This window comes from Myxocyprinus asiaticus, chromosome 46, assembly GCF_019703515.2.
Source record: "Myxocyprinus asiaticus isolate MX2 ecotype Aquarium Trade chromosome 46, UBuf_Myxa_2, whole genome shotgun sequence".
Taxonomy (NCBI): domain Eukaryota; kingdom Metazoa; phylum Chordata; class Actinopteri; order Cypriniformes; family Catostomidae; genus Myxocyprinus; species Myxocyprinus asiaticus.
The window spans coordinates 15933944-15955420 of record NC_059389.1 but is presented as its reverse complement, the minus strand read 5'-3'; the positions used below and the strand labels follow the sequence as shown (position 1 = coordinate 15955420).

The 21477-nt window shown below is 39.9% G+C and overlaps 1 protein-coding gene and 1 pseudogene across 1 annotated transcript; both read left to right on the top strand.

The window, feature by feature from the left end:
- On the top strand, positions 1-2905 carry LOC127436040 (complexin-3-like). Its single transcript, XM_051689939.1, has 3 exons — positions 1-282; positions 1078-1165; positions 2231-2905. The coding sequence occupies exons 1-3, from the start codon at positions 125-127 to the stop codon at positions 2453-2455; spliced, it is 471 nt and encodes a 156-aa protein (XP_051545899.1). The 5' UTR covers positions 1-124; the 3' UTR covers positions 2456-2905.
- On the top strand, positions 2643-21445 carry LOC127435704 (adenosine deaminase-like protein; annotated as a pseudogene).
- Positions 21446-21477: the final 32 nt, after the last annotated feature.

Below are 21477 nucleotides of genomic sequence, written 5' to 3'. Positions count from 1 at the left end.
ACAAGGACATCTTCGTCTTTTTTTGTTTTTTCTACTCAGGAGTTGAATGACGAGTTTCTCAAGCGATTGGAATATTATTTTAAGAGAAATAAAAGATTTAGAGTGACTTCTACAAAGCAAAACAATGTCTTTTATGTTAAAACACATGATAGGGGGGCAGCTGAAGGATCTTACCGGCGGTCTTAAAGACGAAAAACCTGAAGAAGAAAAGTCAGATGCTGCGACCAAAGGAATGACACCAGAAGAGTTAGAAGAATATCAACAACAGTTGGCTGAGGAGAAGTAAGAAAAATTCCCCTTTCTTCTTCTTTTGTTTTTTTTTTTGTTTGTTTTTTTTTTGTTTTTTGTTTTTTTGGGCATGACCAAAGGGTGACTTTGAATCAATATTTTTTATTGTTTAAAATAAAATGGAATATTATGTTTTAATAAAATCTATTTTAAAGTATTATTATATAAAAAAAAAATAAAGAAAATAAAATAAAAAAGGAAATACACTTCACAAAACAGAAAAGAGGTTATAGCTTACATATATATTTACAGGTCAGATGAGAGCCTAGGTGAACATTATTAAATAGCCTAATTAATTTGTGAACATTTCATATTTTCATATAAAATTATGTGGAACATTTCCCTCTTTAAATTTAATACACAAGTTGCACAGTCACTTGTTCAAATGTAATACAAGGAGAGATAGGGAAGGTCAGTGTTTATTTACTGCTTCTGTGGTTTAATCAATACTTCATGTCACCTTGCTCTCCAGATACATGTTTCTCTTGACTGGCCTTGAGAACAGTGACTCCTCCGGAGAAAAGCATACGCAGCTTTTTTCTTCCTTTATGTGCATTTTTGAATGGGCATCATATTACACTGTCCTAGAGACATAAAATGTGAAATTCATAGCCTGAACATAATATCACGTTGCCTTATGTTTGAGAAGAATCTTGTGACAGGCTCAAAATCATCCTGTAATGATTTATTTAGATGAAGTTTATGTTTTGTTATAGCATTTAAACTATAATAATAATATAAAAACTTGAGGCAAGTGCTTTTTTTGTGTGTGTCAATCTATTTCACTAGGATGGAGCGAGATGCCAGTGTTGCCCAGAAGAAAGCTGAACGGGCAACGGTCAGGAGCCACTTCAGGGACAAATATCGTCTTCCAAAAGTAAACATCACTTTATAAATCATGAAACCTGTGACCATCACAAAACATAGTTATTTACTTAATTTGTTATTTCAATATTTAAAAAAATGTGAAACACTTTTGTGAATAAAATGAAAATTCTGTCATCATTTACTCACCTTCAGGTAGTTCCAAACCAATATGACTTTCTTTGAACACAAAGGTAGAAATATACTCCTCGTTCCTTTATTTGTTTCATCCAATTACAAAGAACCATGGCTGGAGCTTTTAAACTTAAAAAAGTTCCATAAAATTAGTCCATATAGCTTGTGCGTTATGTATAAGTCTTCTTCTACATTTTTGCAACTTTTCGAAAGGTTTTCAAAAGAATCACAAAGTTAAATATGATTTCTTTAAGTCATGAAATACAAACATCTCTTTTATGCGCGAATCACTGCTGCTGTAAGCCCCAAGTAACCAAAAACTTTATAACTGCTTTTACCTTTGGCAGTTTCCTAAAAAATTAGCCATTTTTACTTGTCCATAAGTTTGCTTGGCTGAAAAATGCATTATCATATCTTAGATGTCCAGAACAAAATACGCCATCCAGCATGAAAAGCAAGCTAAACAAATCATCATATAAAATGTTTTTTTTAAATATCATGTTATATATCACCGCAAAGGGGAGGATCTCAGATTTCTAATCTAGACACCTGAGCTTCTAGTCAACTCAAAGGCCAAGATATTCAATTAAACATAGGGGTGGTGCATTAACTGAAAATTAGACTGAATGTCTATGGACGAGCACATCTGTGAGGGCTAAATGTGTTTGAATGCCACCTACATTTCAGATCTGCATATTGTGATGGAATGTGATAGAGAAAAAAATCTAGTGCTTGCTGCCATCTAGTGGAATGAAATTAGACTTTTCAAAAAAGAGGTAGAGTGAACAGACCTTGAATGAGACAGTTGTTTTGCAATTAGTCCACAATATGTGTGAATGGTGAGCTTTTAAATTTGAGTGTGAAAAACTGCGGATGGTAGCCCAAAAATGCACCAGAGTTTTAACTATGTCTTTAACTTCTCTTTGATTTCTCTCATCTACAGAGTGAGCTGGATGACACACAGATTCAGGCAGCGGGAGATGATGTGGAGTTGCCCACTGAACTGGCCAAGATGATCGCAGAGGACAACCAGGAGGAGGAGCATAAGCAGTCTGTCCTGGGTCAGCTGACCAACATTCAGAATGTGGATATTGATCAGTTAAAAGAAAAGGCCCAGAACACCATTGAAGACCTTAAACAGTCTGCTGAAAAGTGTGATGTTATGTAATTTCAGTCCTTATACACAAGCTCCCCAAAGTTGGACTGCTGATTGAGGATCAAATGTTTCCTTGACTTCACTGATTATAGCCACTATTTACAGGAGAATAAAGGAAATAGATCAGATCCATCAACAGCATGCCTGTAATTAGATGTTTTGTGAATTCAGCCTCAGGTTTTTGGGTTAATGGGTAAATATGGCACTAGAAGAGCCTCTACAAAAAGCCAAGCACGTGTAAATCTGTTGTGTTTATATTGATTATTGCAAATACTGTTAGCTGTATACATGTACGCATAGCCATAGTGGTGACCAAAGGCAATAATTATAAATTAACAGCTTTCTGCTCATTGTTTTGTGTGAAGTCTTTGCTTATTCATGTGATATTCTGCATCTAAATTAGTCAGAAAACCTACAAACTACAAAATATTTAAAACCAATAAATTGCTAAAATTGAGCTCTTAAAGGAATAGTTCACCCAAAAATGAAAATTCCCTCATCATTTACTCACCCTCATGCCAACCCAAATATGGATGACTTTATTTCTTCTGCTGAACACAAAAGAAGATCGTTACAAGAATATCTCAGTTCTGTAGTTCCATACAATGCAAGTGAATGGTGACCAGAATTTTGAAGGTCCAAAAAGCACATAAAGGCAGCATAAAAGTAATTAATAAGACTGCAGTGGTTAAATCTATATCTTCAGCAGCGATATGATATGTGTATGAGAGAAACAGATCAATATTTAAGTCCTTTTTTTTTTTTTACTATAAATTCTCCTATTTGCCCAGTAGGTGGCGATATGCAAGAAGAATGCAAATCGCCTAAAAACAAAAGAAGAATGTGAAAGTGAGAGTGGAGATTTATAATAAAAAGGACTTAAATATTTATCTTTTCTCACCCACACCTATTATATCACTTCTGAAGATATGGATTTAACCACTGGAGTCATAAGGGTACAACGGGGCTAAAGGCCGCCCAGGGTTAAAGGCGCATCTGATTTGATTTTCCCCCAAAACATTAAATAGCAAATAAAATTACCACAGTACTTTCCTAAACACCTGTTTTTCACTATACGCTGCACAATATTCCTGATCCATGAGATCTTTGAGTGTAGTGTCTAAAGTTTGATTTTGAGGCAATTTGATCTAATTTGTAATATTTTTTTAAAATGTTGAAAATGTATGTAGCTAATGAGAATCCCTGAAATTGTCACATTTATACTTATTTATCACTTTCAATTTTCAGGTGATTAAAACAAATGTTTTTTGAAAACTGTCCAATAAGTGAAAGGATAGTATTTTGGGGGTAAAAAGCCTGTGTTGCAGAGGCATTTTTTTTTATTAAGTGTGGCGAATATTGTTATGAAAAATGTTCAAAGTTGGCTCACATTGACTGATCCAGTCATAATGGAGATTCATTTTTTATAGAATACTTGAGATGTTATGAAATGTCAAATGTGATTGAAATTAGCAGATAATCAACCTTTTTCTGAAGTGGTTATATTGAATAACCATTTCCTTAATTTGTTACAAAAAAAATAAAAAAAATAAAAAAAAAATAATAAAAAAAAAAAAGAACAAAAAAAAAGAAAAAAAGCATCTTGCTGTCTCTAATGTATTTTTCTAAGTTGACAAATTTTGCCTTATATCTATTGCCTCAAGTGTGGGGTAAAAGACTCCTTCACCACCCTTAAAAAAGAGGGTTATCCATTATTATTTATTTTCACACAAATTGTGTTGCTCCATCAATTTAAATAAAAAAAAGGAAATATATTTGTATCAATCTTGATACACTTTGTACCCTACTTTTATGCTGCCTTTATGTGCTTTTTGGACCTTCAAAGTTCTAGCCACCATTCACTTGCATTGTATGGACCTACAGAGCTGAAATATTCTTCTAAACAGCCTACTTTCTAACTGTTTTCCTAATATGTCATTGATAGCATATTTATGTGTAGCATGTATTTAAAACATTATTTAATGGGTTTTTACTACAGGATGCCAAAATATTGGCTTGTATATTTTTTATATGTTCTTGTTATTTTATTGTTATTTTTGTATCTGTTTTCTTGTATACTTTTTCTTGTATCATCCTGTTGTACTTAAATCAATTCGGAACCAATGTTAAATGTCGATGTTATCTAAGGCTCATTTATGGGACGCAACTTCGGAGTAGCAGAACAAATATTCCGTATCCATGTGTCAAAAGTAGTTATTCATTGAATTTATATTTTCCAAATTTCATAAACGCAACGGAGAACTGAGATGGATACCGAAGCGGATCTCTTCTATCGTCGGCTGCCGAAAGCCGCATCTGAACACTGAGCACAGCATGACGGCAATCCGCAGAGGACAGCGCCGAACACTGGACGAGTCTGTATCAAACACACTAGTAATAATTCAATTCAATTAAATAGATTCAAGACTGTTCAGAAATCGAGTAGGTGATAATGGTTTTTACACAGATGTTTGACATGTTGTAAAACAAAATAAAAAAATAAATAAATAAAAAAACAAATATACAGTTGAAGTCAGAAGTTTACATACACTTAGGCTGAAGTCATTAAAACTCATTTTTTAACCACTTAAATATTAGTAAACTATAGTTTTGGCAAGTCATTTAGGACATCTACTTTGTGCATGACACGAGTAATTTTTCCATCAGTTGTTTACAGACAGATTGTTTCACTTTTAATTGACTATATCACAATTCCAGTGAGTCAGAAGTTTACATACACTAAGTTAACTGTGCCTTTAAGCAGCTTGGAAAATTCCAGAAAATGATGTCAAGCCTTTAGGCAATTAGCCAATTAGCTTCTGATTGGAGATTTACTGAATTGGAGGTGTATCTGTGGATGTATTTTAAGGCCTACCTTCAATCTCAGTGCCTCTTTGCTTGACATCATGGGAAAATCAAAAGAAATCAGCCAAGACCTCAGAAAAAAAACTGTGGACCCCCACAATTCTGGTTCATCCTTGGGAGCAATTTTCAAACACCTGAAGGTACCACGTTCATCTGTACAAACAATAGTATGCAAGTATAAACTCCATGGAACCACGCAGCCATCATACCGCTCAGGGAGGAGACGCATTCTGTCTCCTAGAGATGAATGTAGTTTGGTGCGAAAAGTGCAAATCAATCCCAGAACAACAGCAAAGGACCTTGTGAAGATGCTGGAGGAAACAGGTAGACAAGTATGTATATCCGCAGTAAAATGAGTCCTATATTGACATAACCTGAAAGGCTGCTCAGCAAGGAAGAAGCCACTGCTCCAAAACCAGCATAAAAAAACAGACTACAGTTTGCAAGTGCACATGGGGACAAAGATCTTACTTTTTTCAGAAATGTACACTGGTCTAATGAAACAAAAACTGAACTGTTTGGCCATAATGACCATCATTATGTTTGGAGGAAAAAGGGTGAGGCTTGCAAGCCGAAGAACACCATCCCAACCGTGAAGCATGGGGGCAGCAGCATCATGTTGTGGGGGTGCTTTGCTGCAGGAGGGACTGGTGTACTTAACAAAATAGATGGCATCATGAGGAAGGAAAATTGTGTGGATATATTGAAGCAACATCTCAAGACATCAGCCTGGAAGTTCAAGCTCGGTCACAAGTGGGTCTTCCAAATGGACAATGACCCCAAGCATACCTCCAAAACTGTGGCAAAATGGCTTAAGGACAACAAAGTCAAGGTATTAGAGTGGACATCACAAAGCTCTGACCTCAATCTGATAGAACATTTGTGGGCAGAACTGAAAAGGCATGTGCAGACAAGGAGGCCTACAAACCTGACTCAGTTACACCAGTTCTGTCTGGAGGAATGGAACAAAATTCCAGTAACTTATTGTGAGAAGCTTGTGGAAGGCTACCCAAAACATTAGACCCAATTTAAACAATTTAAAGGCAATGCTACCAAATATTAACAAAGTGTATGTAAACCTCTGACCCACTGGGAATGTGAGAAAAGAAATAAAAGCTGAAATAAATAATTCTCTCTACTATTATTCTGACATTTCACATTCTTAAAATAAAGTAGTGATCCTAACTGACCTAAGACGGGGAATGATTTCTATGATTAAAAGTCAGAAATTGTGAAAAGCTGATTTTAAATGTATTTGGCTAAGGTGTATGTAAACTTCTGACTTGTGTATACATATATATATATATATATATATATATATATATATATATATATATATATATATATATATATATATATATATATACATTTGTGCTAAAAAATTGTGCATACCCTGGCAGAAATTGTGAAATTTTGGCATTGATTTTGAAAATATGACTGATCATGCAAAAAAAAACTTTTATTTAAGGATAGTGATCATATGAAGCCATTTTTATCACATAGTTGTTTGGCTCCTTTTTAAATCATATTGATAACAGAAATCACCCAAATGGCCCTGATCAAAAGTTTACACACCCTTGAATGTTTGGCCTTGTTACAGACACACAAGGTGACACACACAGGTTTAAATGGCAATTAAAGGTTAATTTCCCACACCTGTGGCTTTTTAAATTGCAATTAGTGTCTGTGTATAAACAGTCAATGAGTTTGTTAGCGCTCATGTGGATGCACTGAACAGGCTAGATACTGAGCCATGGGGAGCAGAAAAGAACTGTCAAAAGACCTGTGTAACAAGGTAATGGAACTTTATAAAGATGGAAAAGGATATAAAAAGATATTCAAAGCCTTGAAAATGCCAGTCAGTACTGTTCAATCACTTATTAAGAAGTGGAAAATTCAGGGATCTCTTGATACAAAGCTAAGGTCAGGTAGACCAAGAAAGATTTCAGCCACAACTGCCAGAAGAATTGTTTGGGATACAAAGAAAAACCCACAGGTAACCTCAGGAGAAATACAGGCTGCTCTGAAAAAAGACAGTGTGGTTGTTTCAAGGAGCACAATACGACGATACTTGAACAAAAATGAGCTGCGTGTTCGAGTTGCCAGAAAGAAGCCTTTACTGCGCCAATGCCACAAAAAAGCCCGGTTACAATATGCCCGACAACACCTTGACACGCCTCACAGCTTCTGGCACACTGTAATTTGGAGTGACGAGACCAAAATAGAGCTTTATGGTCACAACCATAAGCGCTATGTTTGGAGAGGGGTCAACAAGGCCTATAGTGAAAAGAATACCATCCCCACTGTGAAGCATGGTGGTGGCTCACTGATATTTTGGGGGTGAGCTATAAAGGCACGGGGAATCTTGTGAAAACTGATGGCAAGATGAATGCAGCATGTTATCAGAAAATACTGGCAGACAATTTGCATTCTTCTGCACGAAAGCTGCACATGGGACGCTCTTGGGCTCTCCAGCACGACAATGACCCTAAGCACAAGGCCAAGTTGGCCCTCCTGTGGTTAAGAAAAAGGTGAAGGTTGTGGAGTGGCCATCACAGTCTCCTGACCTTAATATCATCGAGCCACTCTGGGGAGATCTCAAATGTGCGGTTCATGCAAGACGACCAAAGACTTTGCATGACCTGGAGGCATTTTGCCAAGATGAATGAGCAGCTATACCACCTGCAAGAATTTGAGGCCTCATAGACAACTATTACAAAAGACTGTACGCTATCATTGATGCTAAAGGGGGCAATACACAGTATTAAGAACTAAGGGTATGCAGACTTTTGAACAGGGGTCATTTCATTTTTTTCTTTGGTGCCATGTTTTGTTTTATGATTGTGCCATTCTGTTATAACCTACAGCTGAATATGAATCCCATAAGAAATATAAGAAATGTGTTTTGCCTGCTCACTCATGTTTTCTTTAAAAATGGTACATATATTACCAATTCTCCAGGGTATGCAAACTTTTGAGCACAACTGTATATATATATATATATATATATATATATATATATATATATATATATATATATATATATATATACACTTGTGGCCAAAAGTTTGGAATAATTTACAGATTTTACTGTTTTGGAAGGTAATTGGTACTTTAATTCACCAAAGTGGCATTCAACTGTTCACAAAGTATAGTCAGGACATTACTGGTGTAAAAAACAGCATCATCACTATTTGAAAAAAGTCATTTTTGATCAAATCTAGACAGGCCCCATTTCCAGCAGCCATCACTCCAACACCTTATCCTTGAGTAATCATGCTAAATTGATCATTTGGTACTAGAAAATCACATGACATTATATCAAACACAGTTGAAAGCTATTTGGTTTGTTAAATTAAGCTTAACATTGTCTCTGTGTTTGTTTTTGAGTTGCCACAGTATGCAGACTGGCATGTCTTAAGTTCAATATTAGGTAAAAAATGGCAAAAAAGAAATGGCTTTATCTAGAAACTCGTCAGTCAATCAATGTTTTGAGGAATGAAGGCTATAAAATGCTTGAAATTGCCAAAAAAAACCTGAAGATTTCATTCAAAGGTCCCGGTTCTACAGGGGTGCTTGAGGGAGGGACCTATCGTGCATCCATAAGCTTTTAACATGCTTAGGGTTGCCAGATAATAGATCATCACCCCATTCAGAGATTTATACTTACACAAAAGGAAATATTTAGCCTTATGTCATACTTAATTTATGCAATCTGGCAACCATGCATGCCACGTGCGCTCTCTCACTCTCTTCTTCGGAAAAAACCTTAAAGTGCTCAATAGTGCAAATATTATGCTCAAAGAAAAGTGTAATGCAGCCACTCCGTGTCCATTCGTGATGCTGCGTGTGCTCTTTAGTGACAAGTCTGCGAGCAAACCTTTTCAGTGATGAACTTTAGTAAAATCCCAATAGATTTTCACATCATTCGCACATGAAGGGGACATGCGAGCAAAACCAAGTGAGAGAGGAATATGTTTGTTCTTTGTGTTATTTGTAAAATGTTGAAGTCCCTCACACCTGTATGCGAATGTTACTCAGGTACTAATCATTTATCAGTGTCATGCAGCATGTTTTTTTCAGTTGTGTGCTGAATGGGATTCCAAACATTGACGAGACCCACATCATGATCCATGAGCGTGTAAACTGGTTGATAATGTTCTGAGAATAAAACAACTTTAGCCACTTTGCAGCCTACATTAAAATAAGCCTTTAGAATCTATAATTTCAGAATATTTTATTTTACTATTAAACCAGACTCCTGATGTAGAGTGTTAAATTGAATAGTGATAGATTATCACTGCATTGAAGTATGGTAAAATAAGCAATTCATAATTATACTCAGTCTTAATTCAGTTTTACTTACACGTGATAGAAATGTAGCAGCAAATCTTCAAGCAATTGCAGAATGGTCCCATCAGAATACAAAATTGTGCATCATTCATTGAGTGTATGAGTGCACTACTACTTCTGGGATTAAAAGTTACAACTATGCAGAAATTTTTATCTTCTCTCTTCCATGTTCTACTTAATGGATGATGTGGCCCCTGTACCAAAACAATTGCAAACCTTTGCTCAATTGAATATGTAAGTCTAATACTATTAATTGGCAAGCAGATTTCCTTGAATCCAATCAAACACACAAAAATCCCTGCAGTTTGTGAACACACAATTGCTGCATCAAAACTTATAAACGATTGATGCGAATCAGTGTTCTAATCTGCAGGCACAGTATTTTGCTGTCATATTCAGCGACAGATCATGTGAAAAAAGCAATAAATGTTTTGTACATAAAAAAAAAAAAACTGTTATTTACATTGTTTTAGTAGCATTTAAATGTGATTGAATATATTTAAAAAAATTGTAATTACGATACATCTCCACTTTATACAGAGCACCCCCACTATTTTTAGAAGCACCCTCAGTGATTTTGATCTGGAACCTGCACTACAGTCTTCAAAGACAATGGACAACTGGCTCTAACAAGGACAGAAAGAGATGTGGAAGGCCAGATGTACAACTAAACAAGAGGATAAGTACATCAGAGTCTCTAGTTTAAGAAATAGACTCCTCACATGTCCTCAGCCGACAGCTTCATTGAATTCTACCCACTCAACACCAGTTTCATGTACAACAGTAAAGAGAAGACTCGGGGGTGCAGGCCTTATGAGAATAATTGCAAAGAAAAAACACTTTTGAAACAGAAAAACAAAAAGAAAAGGTTAGAGTGGGCAAAGAAACACAGAAATTGGACAACAGATATTGGAAAAGAGTGTTATGGATCTTAACCCCATTGAGCTTTTGTGGGATCAGCTAGACTGTAAGGTGTGTGAGAAGTGCCCGACAAGACAGCCACATCTATGGCAAGTGCTACAGGAAGCGTGGGGTGAAATGTCACCTGAGTATCTGGACAAACTGACAGCTAGAATGCCAAGGATCTGCAAAGCTGTCATTGCTGCACTTGGAGGATTTTTTTATGAGAACTCTTAGAAGTAGTTTAAGAAGTTCTGATTTATTTTTTATTTTTTTTCAAATTGTAATAGTAATTTTTCACATTATTAATGTCCTGACTATACATTGTGATCAGCTGAATGGCAGTTTGATGAATAAAAGTACCAATTTCTTTCCATAAGAGCAAAATTTGTGCATTATTCCAAACTTTTGGCTGCCAGTATGTATATATATATGTATATATATATATATATATATATATATATATATATATATATATATATATATGCGCCTTTAAGAATTAGTTGAAAAGGGAATTATAATTTAATAGGTTGCCAAAGCAGTCATTCAAGAGTTTGCAGCAGATGGGGTGAACTATTTGGAGTTACGAAGCATACCTTGGGAAGTGACTGAAACGGGAACTTGAAGCAATCCATTGAAATGTCAGAATGTTACTATGTCTGTTGTTTGTTGACATTTATTTTTGCCACAAAAAGGTCTCACCAAACAAAAATATATCGAAACAGTGCTTGAAGCCATTCGTCAGTGTAAACAAGAGAAGTTGACATTGATGCCAGGTAATTTATTGGTTGTTTATTCCAGATTTTCTAGGTGGCAGCCTGCTGTTTGAATAGTGTACTTTTGTTACACTGTATTTATGGGTGCTTGCCCTAGTAATAAGTTCCACTTTTGTTAAACAGGTTTCTTGTGGCTGTAGACTGCAGACATGGACCTGAGGTTGCCATGGAGACGGTGAAGCTGGCTGAAGACTTCTTGCTTTCTAGTGATGGGATGGTAGTTGGACTGGACCTCAGTGGAGACCAAACAGTGAGTAAAGCAAAAGTTATTTTCTCATTCATGTGCCTCCACATTTGCAGATAGATCATACGGAATGCCTCTGACTGAACATCTTTGATCTTTTAAATGTTGGTCATGGAAAAGATTTGCTATGTGCACTTCAAAAAGCCAAGAACTGTTGTCTGAAGCTAGCATTACATCTCTCAGAGGTAAGGACATATGGAAACATCTACATATTTATTTCTATTATCTTATTACAATATAACAACAGGATGGTAATACTGAGGACTATATTCCATACTATTTTAGTAAGAATGCTTTTGCATTGTTAAATCAGAGATCATGTGTTTGTCAGTTCCCTATCTGTCACTCACTCGATGTTGTGTCGATGTAGTGACACTAGGGGTTGGCGAAAATTGGCGAGTGGTATTTGCATGCCACTCCCCCGGACATACGGGTATAAAAGGAGCTGGTATGCAACCACTCATTCAGATTTTCTCTTCGTAGCCGAACGGTCATGCTCACTGAGCTGAATTCTCACGACTGTTCATTCACCTCTGCTGGATTTGACGGTGCATTTCAGCGGCTTCTCCCTCCTCTGCACTGGTGCACTGCAGAAAACACCCCTGGGCACTTCAGCAGAAAAAAGAGAGTATATTTTCCTGAAAGAGTATATTTCTCTAAAAGAGCGGCACATACGGAACGTCTTTTTAAAGACGCGTCTTTTTAAAGATGCCTTTCCGATTGTGTGTTATTCCTGGTTGCGGTCGTTACCTCTCAACTTCAGATGGTCACGATCGATGTCTTTCATGTCTGGGCGCGACCCACACGAAGGCAGCATTCATGGATGGTTCATGTTCTCACTGCGAGAACATGACCATGGCAACGTTGCGGTCGCGGCTTGCTTTCGTGAGAAAGCAAGCCACCCCAGTGGCTCCCCACCTTGGTCCTTCTACCTACGGGTTTGGGGCCAGCACTAGGGGAGATTTGGGGAACCCAATGGGACTGCCTTCGCCGGGTATCCCCCCGCGGACCTCCCATTCCCCAGCATGCTCGTCTGCCCCGATCGGGCTTCTGGATGAGTCCGCTGCCTCGTCTCACGGTGAGTTCGACCTCTTGTTCAGAGCCCGTGAAGCTGATGAGCTCTCGAGCGCAGCATCGGAGAGCGGGCTTGTCCAATCGGATGCAGAAGCCTCAGCTGGGCTCCCCCCTTCGGGGATGATTGCCCAGTCACAGGCTGATGCAGAGGTGATGGACATGCTTTCCCGGGCGGCCGCGAGCGTCGGGCTAGAGTGGAACCCTCCGCACTCCCCTGAACCCTCACGGCTCGATGATTGGTTCCTGGGCTCGCGGCGCCGCTCAAAGCAGCCGCACCCCGCTCCAGTGCCTTTCTTCACGGAAGTGCACGAGGAGCTGACAAAATCATGGGAGGCACCTTTTACTGCACGGTCCCGATTTATCAGTCCCCCCACCCTCACTACCCTCGATGGCGGGGCGGCCAGGGGCTATACGGTGATTCCCTCGGTGGATAAGGCGCTCGCGGTGCACCTATGCCCATAGAGTGCCGCCACCTGGCGCAGACAGCCAAAGCTCCCATCCAAGCCCTGTAGGTTCACGTCGTCCCTGACAGCCAAAGCCTACAGCGCTGCTGGACAAGCTGCCTCTGCCCTGCATGCCATGGCTCTCCTGCAGGTCCACCAAGCCAAGGCACTAAAAGAACTGCACGTGGGTAGTTCCGCTCCAGATCTGATGCAGAAACTGCGCTCGGTGACCGACCTCGCTCTCCCAGCAACGAAGGTCACGGCGCGGTCTCTCGGGCGGACGATGTCCACAATAGTGGTCCAGGAGCACCACCTTTGGCTCAACCTGGTCGAGATGGGTGAGGCTGACAAGACACAGTTCCTTGCTTCCCCCATCTCCCAGGCTGGCCTATTTGGCGACACCGTCGAGGACTTTTCCCAGCAGTTCTCGATGGTGAAGCAGCAGACGGAGGCTATCCGGCATATCCTGCCCCGGCGCGGCTCAAGATCCCGCACCCCATCTGCTTGTCGCCAAGGGCGTCCCCCTGTGGTGACTGCACCGGCTCTGCTGCAGCCTGCCCCTTTGGCCCAGCCCCGACGTGGAAGCCCACCGCAGGAAGCAGACGCCACCCATCTCACAGCCAGCCGCCAAGAACCCACGAAAGGCTTCAAAGCGCCCCTGAGACAGACGACCCAGGGTCGACGAAACCCACTGCCTTGAAGCTGGTAAGAAGACCACTCCATCCTCCGGTGGAGGGCCGGGTGGAGAATCTTTTGTTGCCTTTTCATTTGATTTCACCGCATGCCCAAGTGGCTGCGGTACCCAACAGGTACTGGGTCACATACCCGGTGTGCACGGTCATCATCATGACCACCGTCCACCTTTTATCCCTTGCAGGATTGGCGCTCCAGCGGCGGTCTCCCCGTCCCTGCGTGCCCAGCTGTGGCACACATCCGCCCCCGATGTGACAGTCTTCACAGTTTGTGAGGACAGGCCTCTTCCTCCCCCGTCCCAGGCTGTTCTGGGGGTGGTCACAAGGAGCCAGATAAGTGCTTCGATGTCCCTAGACTCAGCACGGCCACGACAAAGTGTGGCACCTCGAGCTCTGCCCCACCACGACACCCCACCTGCCGGTACATCCGACAACGTTGTCCCTTTGGTCCCCCTCGCACGAAACTTGGATGCGTGGCTTGCGCTTTCCAATCCGTCACGATGGCTGGTCCGGACTGTCCGACTCTGCTACGTGATTCAGTTCGCCAGGTGTCCGCCCAGGTTCAGCGGTATCCACTTCACCTTGGTAAAGGACGAAAACGCTGCTACCTTGCGCGCGGAGATCCAACGGAAGGGTGCAATAGAACCTGTCCCTCCAGCCGAGATGAAGAAGGGGTTTTACAGCCCCTACTTCATCGTACCGAAAAAAGGCGGTGGGTTGCGGCCAATCTTGGACCTGCGATTACTGAACCAGGCTTTACACAGACTCCTGTTCAAGATGCTGACGCAAAAACGCATTCTGGCGAGCATCCGGCATCAAGATTGGTTTGCGGCGGTAGATCTGAAGGACGCGTACTTTCACGTCTCGATTCTACCTCGACACAGACCCTTCCTGTGGTTTGCATTTGAGGGTCAGGCGTATCAGTACAAGGTCCTCCCTTTCGGCCTGTCCTTGTCCCCTCGCGTCTTCACGATGGTCGCAGAGGCAGCTCTTGCCCCATTAAGGGAAGTGGGCATTCGCATTCTCAACTATCTCAATGGTTGGGTAATCCTAGCTCACTCTCGGGACATGTTGTGTGCACACAGGGACTTGGTGCTCTCGCACCTCAGCTGATTAGGGCTTCGGGTCAACTGGGAAAAGAGCAAGCTCCTCCCGGTTCAGAGCATCTCTTTTCTCGGTTTGGAGTTGGACTCACGAACGAGCGCGCACAGTCGGTGCTGACCTGTTTGAAGGCGTTCAAACAGAAAACAGCGGTTCCACTGAAACTCTTTCAGAGGCTCCTGGGGCACTGGCTTTTCCACGACATTCTAATTTATTGAGATGCACCTGTATATATACATATATACATATATATATACACCAATCAGCCACAACATTAAATCCACCTGCCTAATATTTTGTAGGTCCCCCTCGTGCCACCAAAACAGCACCAACCCGTATCTCAGAATAGCATTCTGAGATGGTATTCTTCTCACCACAATTGTACAGAGCGGTTATTTGAGTTACCGTAAACTTTGTCAGTTCAACTAGTCTGACCATTCTCTGTTGACCTCTCTCATCAACAAGGCATTTCTATCCGCAGAACTGCCGCTCACTGGATGTTTTTTGTTTTTGGCACCATTCTGAGTAAATTCTAGAGACTGTTGTGCATGAAAATCCCAGGAGATCAGCAGTTACAGAAATACTCAAACCAGCCCAGGGGCGGACTGGGACTAAAAAGTGGCCCTGGACTTTCTGGCCCAGAGCGGCTCACCAAACCCGGCCTGCAACACACCACACCATAACATATCGGCTCAAATAATTTCATTTTCCAGCTCAATTTCAGTTTTTTTTTTTTTTTTTTAAAAGACATTTCTATTGACTGCTAGTCATGACAACGAGTCCCACCAGTGCAGTCATATCTTTAAAACATAAAACCACTGTAAATGTGATGAGTTGATTTTTTTAGAGAAAGCACTAAAAATAAGCACTTTATAGTTCAGACAAATAATATGTCTGAAAACTTTTTTTTCCCCAACATTTCCCACACATAGCGTTTTAGGTGCTGTGACAAGTCAGCATTTCCTCAAAGTTTTTAAAGATCTTAATCACCTTTCAACTTTTTTCTAGAAGTGCAAATAAACTATTGTCTTAGTTAATATGAGGTTGTGGAAACAAGTATAATAATAATATATTATATATGTATATAAAGCTATACAAGATCATATTTTTTTTTTTTAAATAGTTAATAGTAGAAAGTGTCACACAGCAGGACACTGATGACAATGCTTAAAATGTGATGTCAGTATCAATAAAATGTTAATATAAAAAAGATGTCATGTCAGTTACCCACATAACTATGTGTAAAGGTTTATTTAAAAAAAATCAATGAAAATAAATTTGCCAGGCATGCCGAGTGACTCCAGTCAGGCTTCCTAAGCAACCAATTGGACCAGTTGCTAGGGTGGGTAGAGTCACGTTGGGTTAACCTCCTCGTGGTTACTATAATGTGGTTCTCGCTCTCAATGGGGCCCGTGGTGAGTTGTGCGTGGATGCCGTGGAGAATAGCGTGAGCCTTCACACGCACTAGGTCTCCGTGGGAACATGCTTAACATGCCACGTGATAAGATGCACGGTTTGACTGTCTCAGACATGAAGGCATCTGAGATTCGTCCTCTGCCACCCGGATTGAGGCGAGTCACTACACCACCATGAGGACTTAGAGCGCATTGGGAATTGGGCATTCCAAATTGGGGGAAAAATGGGAGAAATTCCACACACACACACACACACACACACACACACAAAAATTTAAACAAATTTGGCCAGAATATGTTTATATATAAATATAAACAAATATAAATATATGTAAAAAATTAAATAAACATACCTCTTAAAGTGTAGATCTTTGCAGATATTTTGCAGATTAATTTATCATATTTTCACTCTGTGCAATTTTGTTGCATCTTTATATCTGCAGTGTTTTAATTCCTTCCCCAAATTATTCTTGAGAAAAAGTGAAAAGCCCTATGCTTTGACAAGTGCTGTTTCTGCTATCATTTAAACAAAGTAAGCCTCAAAGATTCAAATAGCCACAAAGTAATGTTTTTATTTTCTGCATTTTTATCAGGCGTGAGCATTATTCAGCAAGTCGCACTTCGGCTCCCAGTTAAGCTTTGCGGTATGAATAAATTATGCAAATGACTATATACTGCTCATAGCTTTACTGTTTTATGCATTTTTTTATATACACTGCTGTTATTGTATTTGTTGCAACTTGTAATTATTTGTCATTTTGTGATTATTCAGAGCTCATCTTATACTTAATATGTTGTTTTGGTTGTCACCATTATTGTGATTTGTATGTCAAATAATGATACATGCGAGTTACAGAGCAAGTATGCTCATTCAGAAACCGTGCCACTGTGCAAGTGACTTTAAAATAAAAGTCATTACATGATGACAAAATAAAAGCCATTTTATTGTTTTGACATGAGTATGTTTATTGAATTCTCACTCTGTTATGTGGCCCGGTGCTCCCGATGGCCAGTCCACCCCTGAACCAGCCCTGTCTGGCACCAACAAACATCCATGCTATTATCTAATCAGCCAATCATGTGGCAGCAGTGCAGTGCATAAAATCATTCAGATACGGGTCAGGAGCTTCAGTTAATGTTCACATCAACCATCAGAATGGGGGAAAAAATGTATCTCAGTGATTTGGACCATGGCATGATTGTTGATGCCAGATGGGCTGGTTTGGGTATTTCTGTAACTGCTGATCCCCTGAGATTTTCACAATTGTGGTGAGAAGAATAGCATTTCAGCATTTCTCATATTCTGAGATGCGGGTTGGCGCTGTTTGGCGGCATGAGGGGGGCCTACACAATATTAAGCAGGTGGTTTTAATGTTGTGGCTGATCGGTGTATATATACAGTATATAAATGTATATCAATATACTTTTATTAATATAAATATATTTTGGGGGCCTGGGTAGCTCAGCGAGTATTGACACTGACTACCACACCTGGAGTCGCGAGTTCGAATCCATGGCGTGCTGAGTGACTCCTGCCAGGTCTCCTAAGCAACCAAATTGGCCCGGTTGCTAGGGAGGGTAGAGTCACATGGGGTAACCTCCTCATGGTCACTATAATGTGGTTCGGTGGGGCACGTGGTGAGTTGTGCGTGGATGCCGCGGAGAATAGCGTGGCCTCCACACGCGCTACATCTCCGCATGATAAGATGCGTGGATTGACGGTCTCAGATGCAGAGGTAACTGAGATTCATCCTCCGCCACCCGGATTGAGGCGAGTCACTACGTCACCATGAGGACTTAGTGTGCATTGGGAATTGGGCATTCCAAATTGGGGATAAAAGGGGATAAAACAATATATATATATATATATTTTATATGGAACATTTATACTGAAAAAAATATAGAAAAATATACAGCAAAAATTATATGAATGTAACAAAATACATAAATAATTTTTAATGAATAAATAATAAAGATGTATATAAAAATAATTATATTAATACAGCAAGAAAAAGTATGTAAATCCTTTGGAATTTCCTGGATTTATGTATGTATAAATTTGTCCAAAAATTTGATCTTCATCTAAGTTACAATAATGAACAAACACAATCTGTTTTAACTAATAACACACACATTATTGTATTGTTCTTGTACATATTGAATACATCATTCAAAAATTCACAATGTAGGTTGGGGAAAGTATGTGAACCCCCAGGTGAATGACATCATCAAAAGCTAACTGGAGTCAGGAGTTGGCAAACCTGCCATCCAATTAATTAAACCAGATTGGAGGTGTGGTTTAGAGTTACTTTGACTTAAAAAAAAAAAAAGCACTCTTTGAGTTTGCTATTCACAAGAAGCATCTGCTGACGTGGACCATGCCTTGCAATAAAGAGACCTCAGAAGACCTACAATCAAGAACTGTTGCTTTGCATAAAGCTGGAAAGGGTTACAAAGTTATTGAAGAGCTTAGATATTCATCTGTCCAGACAAATTGTCTATAAATGGAGATGATTTAGTACTGTGGCTACTCTCCCTAGAAGTGCCCGTCCAGCCAAGATGACTCAAAGGGCACACCGCAGAATGCTTAATGAGGTAAAAAAGAACCCTACAGTGACAGCTAAAGACTTGAAGGAATCATTGGAACTGGTTAACATCTCTGTTCATGAGTGTACTATACGGAAAACGTTAAACAGGCATGGTAGAAAGCCGCTGCTTTCCAACAAAAACATTGCTGCGTGCCTGAAGTTTGCCAAAGACCACCTTGACACTCCGCAATGCTACTTTTAAAATGTTTTGTGGACTGATGAAACTAAGGTTGAATTGTTTAGGAAGAACATGCAGCACTACATATCGCATAAAAAGGGCATCACATACCAACATGAAATCATCATCCCTACGGGGAAGTACAGTGGAGGGAGCATCATGGTTTGGGCTGCTTCGGGGCCGTGGAATGTGTTCAATACAGACATGAAAGATTAGAATTGTTTGTGTGTTATTGGCTTAAGCATATTGTTGTTTGTCTATACTTGTGACTTGGATAAAGATGAGATCATGTTTATGACCAAAGGGTTCACATACATTTTCTTGCCACTGTATATGTACAGGTGCATCTCAATAAATTAGAATGTCGTGGAAAAGTTCATTTATTTCAGTAATTCAACTCAAATTGTGAAACTCGTGTATTAAATAAATTCCGTGCACACAGATTGAAGTAGTTTAAGTCTTTGGTTCTTTTAATTGTGATGATTTTGGCTCACATTTAACAAAAACCCACCAATTCACTATCTCAAAAAATTAGAATACATCATAAGACCAATAAAAAAAACATTTTTAGTGAATTGTTGGCCTTCTAGAAAGTATGTTCATTTACTGTATATGTACTCAATACTTGGTAGGGGCTCCTTTTGCTTTAATTACTGCCTCAATTCAGCGTGGCATGGAGGTGATCAGTTTGTGGCACTGCTGAGGTGGTATGGAAGCCCAGGTTTCTTTGACAGTGGCCTTCAGCTCATCTGCATTTTTTGGTCTCTTGTTTCTCATTTTCCTCTTGACAATACCCCACAGATTCTCTATGGGGTTCAGGTCTGGTGAGTTTGCTGGCCAGTCAAGCACACCAACACCATGGTCATTTAACCAAATTTTGGTGCTTTTGGCAGTGTGGGCAGGTGCCAAATCCTGCTGGAAAATGAAATCAGCATCTTTAAAAAGCTGGTCAGCAGAAGGAAGCATGAAGTGCTCCAAAATTTCTTGGTAAACGGGTGCAGTGACTTTGGTTTTCAAAAAACACAATGGACCAACACCAGCAGATGACATTGCACCCCAAATCATCACAGACTGTGGAAACTTAACACTGGACTTCAAGCAACTTGGGCTATGAGCTTCTCCACCCTTCCTCCAGACTCTAGGACCTTGGTTTCCAAATGAAATACAAAACTTGCTCTCGTCTGAAAAGAGGACTTTGGACCACTGGGCAACAGTCCAGTTCTTCTTCTCCTTAGCCCAGGTAACTGTAGCCAAATTCCTTGACACGTCTGTGTGTGGTGGCTCTTGATGCCTTGACCCCAGCCTCAGTCCATTCCTTGTGAAGTTCACCCAAATTCTTGAATCGATTTTGCTTGACAATCCTCATAAGGCTGCGGTTCTCTTGGTTGGTTGTGCATCTTTTTCTTCCACACTTTTTCCTTCCACTCAACTTTCTGTTAACATGCTTGGATACAGCACTCTGTGAACAGCCAGCTTCTTTGGCAATGAATGTTTGTGGCTTACCCTCCTTGTGAAGGGTGTCAATGATTGTCTTCTGGACAACTGTCAGATCAGCAGTCTTCCCCATGATTGTGTAGCCTAGTGAACCAAACTGAGAGACCATTTTGAAGGCTCAGGAAACCTTTGCAGGTGTTTTGAGTTGATTAGCTGATTGGCATGTCACCATATTCTAATTTTTTGAGATAGTGAATTGGTGGGTTTTTGTTAAATGTGAGCCAAAATCATCACAATTAAAAGAACCAAAGACTTAAACTACATCAGTCTGTGTGCATTGAATTTATTTAATACACGAGTTTCACAATTTGAGTTGAATTACTGAAATAAATGAACTTTTTCACAACATTCTAATTTATTGAGATGCACCTGTATATTAAAGAACATTTTATATTTAAAAATATTATAACATCTTGATTTGCAGAGTTGTGTTTGACCTCTTATGTCAAAGGTCAAACTGTGCCTTCATATGATGAACATCACTTCCATGGTATACACGAGGACATCCATGTGTTCTCTGTGTAAGTCTTTCTCTTAGTAAACTCCCTACTGTTTTTCTCACTATTTTACAGTTTACACCTCTTTAAACATTATGCCTTTGAAATGAAAGCAAAATAGCTTTATGTTTACTAGTTTTGTTTAATAGCAACAGGATGCTTGTTCTTCTTTCTCATGCCCCATCATACAGGTGATAAGTGTGATGGGGCATGAGAGATACTGTCTCTGGAGTACCAGCTGGCTGCATTTACCTTTGGGTTGAGTCGGGAGGCCATGTGGATGCTCTCTCAGCAGGCTATGGGATACTCCTTTGCCCCTGAGCCCATCAAACAGAGGCTGGAGCAGAAGTGGGTGGAACACAGATCACAGATTCTCCAATGAAGAATTTCACCTGCAAACTTTAATAACAGGCC

Bases quoted from the DNA above. Each gene is read 5' to 3' on its own strand.
- LOC127436040 (XM_051689939.1), top strand. From the start codon at position 125: ATGTCTTTTATGTTAAAACACATGATAGGGGGGCAGCTGAAGGATCTT. The intron at 283-1,077 runs GTAAGAAAAATT...CTATTTCACTAG, and splicing joins CAACAGTTGGCTGAGGAGAA to GATGGAGCGAGATGCCAGTG. The intron at 1,166-2,230 runs GTAAACATCACT...TCTCATCTACAG, and splicing joins ACAAATATCGTCTTCCAAAA to AGTGAGCTGGATGACACACA.